The 11,011-nt window shown below is 37.6% G+C and overlaps 1 protein-coding gene and 1 long non-coding RNA gene across 7 annotated transcripts; both read right to left on the bottom strand.

Annotated features, from left to right (window-relative positions):
- Nucleotides 1–620: 620 nt before the first annotated feature.
- On the bottom strand, nucleotides 621–1,775 carry LOC145802089 (uncharacterized). The gene is made up of 2 exons (XR_014344368.1): nucleotides 1,657–1,775; nucleotides 621–1,556 (listed from the first exon to the last, which is right to left on the bottom strand). It is a non-coding gene; the product is annotated as an uncharacterized LOC145802089 (long non-coding RNA).
- Nucleotides 1,776–3,040: 1,265 nt separating this feature from the next.
- Nucleotides 3,041–10,800, bottom strand: LOC114276394 (uncharacterized). 6 transcript variants are annotated; one of them, XM_082894561.1, is made up of 5 exons: nucleotides 10,436–10,777; nucleotides 8,433–10,356; nucleotides 8,249–8,325; nucleotides 6,905–7,005; nucleotides 3,041–3,374 (listed from the first exon to the last, which is right to left on the bottom strand). In XM_082894561.1, exons 2-5 carry the CDS (start codon nucleotides 8,543–8,545, stop codon nucleotides 3,330–3,332), a joined length of 336 nt encoding a protein of 111 aa, XP_082750687.1. In that variant the 5' UTR covers nucleotides 8,546–10,356; nucleotides 10,436–10,777; the 3' UTR covers nucleotides 3,041–3,329. The 6 variants fall into 6 exon arrangements, 2 of the variants coding, with proteins under 2 accessions (XP_082750687.1, XP_082750688.1); XR_014344366.1 differs by lacking the exon at nucleotides 8,249–8,325 and having other exon boundaries at nucleotides 10,038–10,356; XR_014344365.1 differs by lacking the exon at nucleotides 8,249–8,325.
- Between the last annotated feature and the right edge of the window lie 211 nt (nucleotides 10,801–11,011).

The following is an 11,011-nucleotide window of genomic DNA, read 5'->3' on the forward strand; positions in this document are numbered from 1 at the left end:
CAAGTTTCACACTTGTAATTTGAATTAATCTTGAAAGATGATATGTGATTTAACTTGATTAATCTACGCAAATAGTCAAAATTTACATGGCCCAGTCTACCATGCCATAAATTAGGAGACTCAAGCATATAAGTAGAAGAAGAAGCTTTCTCATTAATTTTCGAGATAATAGTCATTACATTTAGCTTAAAGAGACCACTCGACATATATCTTTCCCCACATAGGCCCCGTTCTTGGTCAACACGACCTTATTAGCCTCAAACACCATGCGGAAGCCATGCTTACTCAAGAGCAACCTCAAGATAAAGTACGAATGTCCGGCACATATAAGATATCGTTCAAAGTCAGCTCTTTTCCTGAAATCATCTTCAGGACCACCTTGCATTTCCCCTCAATAGCTAAGGTCGTAAAATTCCCCATGAACAAGTTCTCACCATTTGAAATCGGTTCAAAAGTTGTGAACATATTCTTCTCAACACAGATGTAGCGAGTGGCTCCAATGTCCACCCACCATTCCTTTGAGTTTGACCCCACTATGTTCACTGCAGAGACGACAACTGACAAATGCATGTCGTCCACATCTTGTGATAGATCTTCCATTTCAGCCATGTGAGCCCAACTTTTGTTTTGTGGAGGGTTCTTCTTTAGGGCTTCTTCTTCTTCTGGCAATTAGCTGCCCGATGCCCATCGCTTCTGCAATTGAAGCACTTTCCATTGAACCTAAAAGTAGGTTATTTCGGCTTGTAGACCGGTCTCTTAGAGACTCCGCCTCTAGCCCTCAACTTTGAGCTTTTGCCTGTCAGTGGCTTTTTCTTCACCCCTGAGGGCTCACCATGCTCAACCACATTTGCTTTCAAAGTGGAGGTGCTCCCTCATTTCTTCTTGTTGTCTTCTTCAATACGGAACCTGACAACAAGCTCTTTAACTGTCATTTCCTTTCGCTTGTGCTTCAAGTAGTTTTTGAAGTCTTTCCAACCATTAGACAGCTTCTCAATCAAAGCAGCTGCCTGGAATGATTCACTAAGAAACATTCCCTCTGCATGTATCTCATGCATAATCACTTAGAAATCTTGGAACTAACTAATGACGGTTTTTGAATCCACCGTTTTGAAGTCCAGAAACTGGCCAACGACAAATTATTTTGCCCCAGCATCCTCAGTCTTGTACTTCTTGTCCAAAGCATCCCACAGCTCCTTTGCCAACTTCTTGGCATAAAACACTTTGAAAAGTGGATCTGACAAGCCATTCAGAATATAATTTTGGCAAAGGAAGTCTGACTGCTTCCAAGCATCTAAAGTCGTGAGCTTCTGCTTGTCTTGCTTATTCTCCTCCACGGCTGGTGGTAGCGAGGTAGAACATCTTCTGCTGCCACCTCTTGAAATTCACACCCGTGAACTTCTCCAGGCACTTATGATGGTTGGGCGGGCCTCCTGGAACAGCAGGAGTAACAACAAGGTTGACCACAGAGATTACAGCAACAGGGGTTGGCAAGTCAATTCCCTCGAGGTTCTAATCCCCACCAACATTAGCAGCAGCATTAGTGACAATTGTCATTTCTAAAAAATACAACTGAATTTCATTATTTTGTGTTTCCAGAAATTAAACTTAACACTAGAAAATCCTAAAGTCAAAAATTTAATTCAAAAATAGTCTCACCATTTCCCTAGAATCGAACATGGTCATGAATGTTTCTATGAAGACTGGAGCGGTCACATCGGTCCCACTTAAAACCCAGTTAACCTTAGACAAAACTTTCAAGAATATGTTGATTCCTAATCCATGGGAAACAATTTTTAGAATTTAAATTTCCAAGGGATGAACTAGGTTAACACAAACCAAATTTCAAACTTACATGCAATTGAAAAATTGCTAACCAAATACAAGCAATTAAAACAAAATTGCTACAACAATTACAAGCAAATAAAACTTGCTTCTACACATAGGTAAATAACCATAGTTCAAACTCAAGCAAACAATTGCTTCAAATTTAGTCCAAAATACTCCTTTCCACCCTTAGTATTCATGTTCAACAAAGAGGTTAGTAGCCCAAAAATATTTTTATTTCAATCCCAAATTCTGTTCCTTCGGATTTGATTTTTTTTTTCCAATCCCTTTCACATTGGTATTCCTATAGTGAAGGTTAATAGAAAACCACAATAAAATATAATGCACACATTATTCACAAAAACATCCCTCAGCTTTTCTTTACTTTTGGCAAAGTAATGATTGAAGGATGACAAAATTTTATCCCCTCAGCTTTTCTTTGCTTTTGGTAAAGTAGTGAATGAAGAGAGATGGGAATGAAACCTTATCTAGCAATCTAATCAATAGCAAAAAATTAAAATTAAAATGCTATACAGGTTACGCAAATAAACCTTAAAACTTCACAATCAAATTTAAAATTTAATTTACACAATAAACATGTAAATAAATATAAACAAGTTACAAAACTTTATTACTCCAAATACTTAAAGTAAAAATTTAATTAGCAAGAGCTACATTTGAACTTGTTACACATTAAACATGTAAATAATTCTATCAATTAAAATCATGCAAATATTCTAAAAAATTATAACCATGTAACCAACTAAAATCTAGAAACAAAGAACAAGCAAATTTCCTACAAATCTAGGATCTAACCAACATGTGAATATTAATCTAGTATAAAGGAAAAATGAACATGTATATCATATTCGAAACATACACTACTAAAAAAGACACTTTTTGTGACCGCTATAAACCGTAGCAAATAATAAAAAATAAAGTCGCAAAAGATCTTTTGCAACGGCCCATGCGACGGCAAATGGGTGTCGCAAACGTGGGAGTGGCAAATACTTTTTGCGACAACATAGCAATAGTCGCAAATTATTCACGACCGCCTAAACTACTTATGGCGACCGCCATTTTGCCGTCGCAAAAAAACAAAATAAAAAAATCAAGAAAGTATAGAATTAGAAATTATTCAAAGTACCAAGAAAAACTTTATCCTATTCTAAAAAATAAATAAATTGCAAGGTGCTAGTGGTGTGACACCAAAGCAGGTTTAAAGTTGTGTAAATTATTCTATTCAAAATGAATATCCAGTGCTAAGAAAAATTCTAAATAAACAAGGCCACATGACTCACATCACCAAAGAAAGTTAATAGGTGTATCAACACATATATCATCTCCATGTGGAAAGAAGTTTAAATGAATTGTAAAATTCATTCAAAAAACGTACAAGGAATTGAAAAGAAGTAAATGAGTCATATATATATACACGTGCACGCTCGAATTTAAAATATACTCATGAGAAAGATTCTCCATCTCTTCGTCGAGCTTCCTAGTGTTCAAAGTAGTGCTGCTCGAGGCAGCTTTGTTTCAGCCCGCGTTTGCTGTAAGAGAAAGTATAAATTATAAGTACTGGTATTTAAGTTAAAATAACTGACAAATACCCAATCCTCATCATACTGTAAATACGAAACATGCAATAACAAGTAATTAGTTAATTAATTAATGTAATATGTTGTTGACTCTTGGCACTTAATTCAGAAGAATAAGATGAACATCACTAATTCGGAAGAATAAGATAGTATCAATTGCGATTGATTTTTAGACAGTCCAATACTACAAAACTAAAATGTAAAAATTTGCATCTTAAACAAGCATTAAAATTGCTAGGGCTTCACATGTTGATCATGAACTAACATATTTCAAGGAAATCCAGGCTTTAAAGCAAATATCTAATCATTTCTCATACAAAAAGCTAAGAAACCAAAAACAGAGGACAATTCAATCTATCAATTCCTCTTCACGATATGCCTCAACTCACAGCTCGATACACAAATAATTTATACTAATATTGTAAGAAATAATGTATAGAGAAAGAGAGAGAATAAATTGTATGTATTATTATTGATTGATGTAATGTTATCTATTACAATGATTCATGATTCCTATATATAGAAGAGGGTGAGTGTGTAGTAGGTAAGGAGTAGGTGAAGTGGAGGTGGTAGTGGTGTAGTGGGTTAGGTTTAGTGGAGTAGGTTTAAGTGGGTGAAGTAGGTGGAGAGTAGGTGGATTTTAACAGCCCCCCGCAAACTCAAGGGGGATAGGAACTAACCAACTTGAGTTTGGAGAGAGTAACAAAACAAGAAAATACATAAAAATAAAAGAGGATAAGAGACACTGTATGGTCGTGTCAGACCATTGGTGAAGACACTGGATGGTGGTGTCATAACGTTGTAAAGGACACTGTATGGGGGTGTCATAACCATGTAGAGGACACTGTATGGTGGTGTCATAACGGTGTAGAGGACACTGGATGGCGGTGTCAGACCGATGTAGAAGACAGTTTATGGGGTCATGTCGGACCGTTGTAGAAGACAATGTTGTGACAGTTTACGGAGTCTTGCTGGACCCTTGTAGAAACTAACCGGAATCAATGTCGGGACAGTTTACAGAGTCTTGTCGGACCCATAAAGGAGCTAACCGAAATTAATGTCAGGACAGTTTACAGAGTCTTGTCGGACCCATAAAGGAGCTAACCGGAATCTATGTCGGGACAGTTTACAGAGTCTTGTCGGACCCATAAAGGAGCTAACCGGAATCAATGTCGGGACAGTTTACAGAGTCTTGTCGGACCCATAAAAAATCGCATCCTCAAAAGGTGCGCTCAATTTTTCAAAAGGCGTGCCATCAAAAGGCGTGCCCAATCCATAAAAAGGTGTGCCGGACATGATGGCGAGGCACGTGGGCGCCTTGGCTTGCGTGCCCGTTTTGTCGGCTGGTGGCAAGAGGCACGCGATACGCGTGGCTGCCTCGGCTATTTAACCAAGACGAAGGCTGAGGCTGAGGCATACCATTCTGAAACCTCTGAAACTTTGGCAGTCTGAAACACTCTGTAAACCCTGCGCTGAAACACTGAGCAACCCAAAACATGGCCTCTTCTTCTTCCCGTCCAGCTACCCAGAACCTGCTCACGCTCTTTCCAGAACTGAACGAGCCCACAAGAGAAATAACTGGTGCGGTGGCACTGGAACCTCAACCAAGTGCCCCGGAGTTTGCTCCGTTGAACTTTCCGATGCGGTCTGTGGAGCAAAGAATGGCAGTGCTGTCGGATGTGGAGGCCAATCAGTATACGTTGAAGGCATGTGTGGAAAGCATGACGGCGGTCACAAACTTGTCGAACCGGCTGCAGAGTAGGGCAAATGAGGTGCAGCAGTTAAACTCCCAGCTGGCTCTGCTCCAACGCATGTATAAGGATGCGCGAGCAGAGATAAGCGTGCTAAGGGCAGAAAACAAGGAGCTGAAGCGGAAGGCCACCGTTATGTTCCGATTTGGAGGTCCGCCATATGCTGTAGTGGAGGAGCAGGGTGGAGTGATCGTGCCCAGTGGAGTGGGAAACATGGAGGCAACACCGTCAAGGGCCGCCCAGGACGGAGGCAAGAAGAAAAGACCGGCGGAATAGGCGAAAAAGTGAGATCGGTGGGTGGCCGTCTGCAGAAAAGAAAACAAATCTTGTGGTTGTTGTTTTTTTTTTTTTTTTTTTTTTTTTTTTTTTTTTTTTTTTTTTTTTTTTTTTTGGTGTAAAATGGTGATCGGGGTGAGCCCCAACATGAATAAAATAAGGGAAGGTTTGGTGTGCAAATTTGTATTTTTTTTTTTTTTTTTTTTAATATATATATATATTCTATATATTCTAGTGGGATGAATGATGAGTTGTATGAAACGATGGGAACAAGTCCATGTGGGTTAGGGAATGGCGATGATAATGTGTTGTGGGTGGTGGAAAAAGTAAAGTGAGAGAGAGACACACTGTAACATATTAACATAGTTTATCTTAGGTTTACCGGCACATTCCTTTTCTGAAGATATGCATTCCAGCTCAAACCACTTCAAATAATTCACAAATCTCATCATCACCTCACGTGATAAGAAGACAAATTTGCAGCTGTAACACTGCCCAACGTGGGTGAACAGTTGGTTGATAAAAGTCCTTTGGTGAAGTGATGGCGAATCATCCTCACTCTTGAGCCCCTCCATTACACCAACTTTGGTACCGTTTACCTTGGAAGGGGCTTGTGCATTGGCCTTAACCTGCAAACCCCCAGTGGCAGCAGATTTTGATTTAATCCCTCGTGCATCCACATTTGCTGGAGGTCCTCCAAGCTTGCTGGATGTCTTGGCACCAGAATCGGGTGGAGGAGATGCAACTGGAAAAAATGCAGAAGTAGCGGCGGTAGCAACCATTATGAAAAATCTATCACCAAGCTGAGAAGAATCTGGAAGAGCACGGTAGAAAACGTCAGAAATTGGATGTTTTGGTGGCAGATTCGAAGCTGTCTGAGTGCGGAAAAGCAGTTGAGAATTGCGTGATTAGTGAAGGTCGTTTAGTGGAGAACGGTGAATCAGAGACGACGTCTGCGAAACAGTGTGCATCTCCGACTTCAAATGTGACAAACGAGCCTGAGGTGGCTCAGAAATGCCCTAAGTTAGGCATGACTTCTGTGCGTGGAAGGAGGAGAGATATGGAAGACGCTGTGGCCATTCACCCCTTGCTTTGCTGTCGGAGTAGTCAGAATCCGGCGGATTTGCACTTTTTCGGCGTTTACGACGGCCACGGTTGCTCACATGTGGCGATGAAGTGCAAAGATCGATTGCACGAGATAGTGAGAGACGAGCTCGAAAGCCACGAAGAAGATTCGTGGAAGAAAATGATGGAGCGAAGTTTCTCTTCTTGCAGAGTTACGGCTGTGGAGAGTGGAAGGTATGTGTAGAAAATTCCAGCGGGCAGCAAAGGCAAAGGTGTCGGCCGGCTGCCCGCCGGTGAGAAAGAAATACAGGCTTAAATCTTATATATATCCGCAACTGTTTTTTGTTGAGAAACAATTTCATCAATTAAAGTTCTAGAATAGTAAAATACCTGTTCATCAAAACTTCCATCGAAAATGTTGGTGTCGCTATATAGTTGATCATCATTATCATCAGATATTGTTGCCCCCGTGCCTTTTTCAGGAGAAACACCTATTCACGTAGCATGTTAAAGCAAAATTTGCTTTAGCATTTTATGATTTAGCCAATGCATAGAGTTTAACATGGTAAATCCAGTTCCCTAGAAGCAATCGTTTATCCACAAAATATACAAAGCAATAAGTGTTCCTTCATTTTTAATTTTTTCCCCCCATGAATGGAAATAAATAAAAATTTAAAAAAGAGGATAAGGATGTTTGAGGTTAGATTAGAGATAAGCGGTAGAAGAAGGATGTTTGAGATCTCTTCCTCTCTCTCTCACATCTGGTAGCTTTTCAAAGCCTTCCTAACCAAATACAGCCCCTATAATTTAGAGGAAACAAAAACAGAAAGACCAACAAAAATAAATAAATAAATAAATAAAAGCACTTTCTTAAATAAGAATTAAAATTTTATTTGTTTGATTGAATGAATGAGATAGAGTCTTGAGGGGGATAGGTTGGACAGAGCATGCAATTCTTAAATGATGAGTGAAGATATAATTAGGATGTAACACAAAGTCATTAAACTAATAGACATACCTTGTCGCTATATTAAGAATGTGCATATTGCTTCTTGAGCTCCCATGCATCATATCTAAGAACTCAATGAAATGGGTCTCAAAATAATTTATGTACATTGCCTTTAGAAGTCTTGTTTAGTACTATACTAAGTTTCTAAATTATACAACCATGAAACTTGCAAACAGACAACAGATCATTAGCTAATAGAAATTAATTTTTTAAGATAAAGCTGTCATTTAATTGATTCATTTAGGAGACAAAATAAATAAATAAATAAATAAATTGGTATATCTAAATTAGTTTGCAAACTTCAGACCAGAAATGGTCTTGTTCACAATATTGCATGTGAACACAAGATGAAGCAAAATCCCCAATGCAACACCTAACTCTCACTAAAGCATTAATTTGTCATTACACCTAAAGCATTCATTTAAGTTATTGTATGCAGAAACAACCAGAAAATTTTATTTTGAAACATCTAAGAAACTTTTTTCAAGAATCACACAAAATTGAGGCACACTTATCAAATAAATTTAACTAATAATTTACCATTATAAATACATCCCCAAGATGTCAAATGAGGAAATAATTATAAGATAATAAAAATAGAGTACCATGCACACAAATAATTTAAAGGACAAAATAATAATAAAAAATACAAAGCAAAGGTCAATTCCAGACAGTGAAGAAAAAATTTCATATATTTACTAGAGATATAAATTCCATTCACCAACCTCCATAGTGCATGCATGACATAGGAGCAAAGTCATAAGAAGTTGGTGTTGCTTCTGGACAACTGGAAGAATAGCAACTAAATACAAAAAAAGATGCATGATGGAAACCCAAAGAATAACAAGCAGCAGCAAAAGTTTTCCTAAAGATACATGATGTAATGTCCACGTACACACAAAATTATACCTTTCCAGTCTTTCCAATTGCCAGAATGAGTTCAAGTTGTTTTTGCTGCTGCTCTTACACAAAAGACTCCAATTAACAAATAACAAGTCAGATTGATAATAGCATTTTAGCATGCATCCAGTTCTTCAATGTCTAAAAACCCATCCATGAGTCTAAAAGATATGATATACACGATTCACACTACTAAACTTTTGGACAATTTCTAGTAATATTTCAGACCAACCTCCAAACAATGATATAATACAGATAGTATTTGTCGCAGACAGAGCTTGACAATAGGGTGAGATTGAAGAAACAATTGTGTTAAGTGCATATGGAGGACAAACTTTTATTTGTTCAAGTTTTGCTTGAGAAAACATGGTCATCTGATCTAGGCATCCCTAAATGAAGCCTGAGACAGTTTACTATGGTGCACATATACATCCCAAAAGAAGAACAATAAATCAAGCTTCTATTGCTTGGTACACATGCAAGATTCATATCCTTGATGCCAAAAGTGTACACACATGCGTGTGCACAAGCACACCAAACCACCAAAGAGAAAAAATAATAAATAATACAAGATAGGAGAGGACGACAACAAATCACACTCTGATTGTTTTGTGTGTGCATGAACCCATATCCTTGTCTAACTTTTGGCTGAAAATGGGAAGTGTTTCTGAGAAACATCAACTAATCCATCTACAAATCCTATAAAAGATACCTGAAAAATAATCATTGAAATACTTTTTTCTTAACTCGCATCTAGGCATAACCTAAATGATGCAATGCAATATACCCAATGGACTGTAAGCACTGAAGATGCTAATTCAGATCAGTGCATATAAATTGAACCAGGGTGAGGGAATTCATAATGAGAGAGAGAGAACAGCAGAATGAAGAATCGGGAATGAAATCTCATTAGGAAGAACAGGATGTCATTATACATAGGTGGCATGTTCAAGTGTTCAAACAAGACAAAAGTTCTTCCCTAGAAGAAAGGCGTTCTCTGCATATGAAAGTTCAAACAGAGCATTGCCACAAACATTTGATATAAATCATCATTTGCTCATATATAATTAATATAAAAATAAAATAAAAAAACCAAAAGATATCCAAAAATAATCGGCAACGTGAAAAAGAGCATGATAAACATCTTATGATCCCCAGTCTGATCAGGTGTAAGAAATCCCATTCTCCGCTGCCAATCAAATCACACTAAAAATAATAGAACCTTAAACATGTTCAAAACACAAATAAAAGACCCTAGTTAGGTATCCAAAACACAAAGCACAGCACTAATTCAACAAAAACAATAAACAATTCATGATAACCAAACACACACACAGGCCTAATTTATCCTAAATTGAAGAAAAGAAACAAAAATGGAATGGCCAAAATTAAAGTTGAAGCATATAGACCTTAATGAACTAAATGAACATAAAATTAAATGAAAATTACAAATTAGACTGAGTAAAAAATTACAAATTCACATTTTTTGGAGAAGCAAAGGGAGCCTTTGTTTGTATCTGTATCTGTATCTATATCAGTGAGTCTGAAATTTTTAAAAAAGATAAGATTAATAAGGCAAATGAGAAAGAGAGATGATGATGATCCTATTATTACCTCTGATGAAGGATTGAGCAGTGTTAACTCTCATCAAAGACCTCGTGCAAAACAAGTGAGAGAAAAATTCACGAAACATCAATCAACACACTCTAACTCACTCTGCTATTACTCCATCTCGATTTATAACACACTCAAAAATCCCCAAATTCATCTACTCAAAATCAACAGTGATTCAATGCTTAACACACACACATACACATTTTGAGAGTACAGATTTGAAGCAAAATTGCAAACCAGAGAGACATGAGATTGACAGAGTCGAAGAGTTCAAGATCTTGAGGAAGTTGAGGACGGATGCTTCGATTCTTGCTCGGACCTCAACAGAATAAATTCAATTTCAATTTTGAAATTCACATATACATAATATATAGAGGTACATATATAGGTGTGTTTACCTGAAGAGGATGAAGGATATCGACATAGCAGAGGTGCTGATCTGAGAAGGACATCAAGGAGAGAGAGCACAAGATTGAAAGAGAGATACAGAGAGAGAGAGAGAGAGACTAGATTGAGAGACCAGAGAGATTCATATGTGAGACCGAGGGAGGGAGAGAGAGAGAGAGAGAGAGACAGCGTTTGTGAAGGGACTAGGGCAAATATAAAAAGTGGGGAAAGTAAATAAAAGAAAATAGGGCATAAATTGGCTATTTGCGACTGATACTCAGTTGGCTGCAAATTATATGGTAGTAAAAGGTCATTTTTAGTCAGGTCGGTTGAAGACGACTACTTGATCACTTAAGTCGGCTTTTAGACTAAGCGCACATCGTACTTAGGCTCCGTTTGAGAAGAAAAAAGTCAGTGTTTTTTTTTTTTTTTTTTTGACTAAAATAGTCCCAAAAAATAAAATAGACTATTTTAGTTACAAAAAATAAAATATCAAATTCAACCTATAATTATTACAATCCTCTCTCATAAAAAAAAGTCAAAAAATCAAAAAGTCCTTCCCAAACTAGGCTAAAATAGCCTAGACT

This window comes from Camellia sinensis, chromosome 11 (genome assembly GCF_055761805.1).
Source record: "Camellia sinensis isolate YWXY chromosome 11, ASM5576180v1, whole genome shotgun sequence".
NCBI classification, from domain to species: Eukaryota; Viridiplantae; Streptophyta; class Magnoliopsida; order Ericales; family Theaceae; genus Camellia; species Camellia sinensis.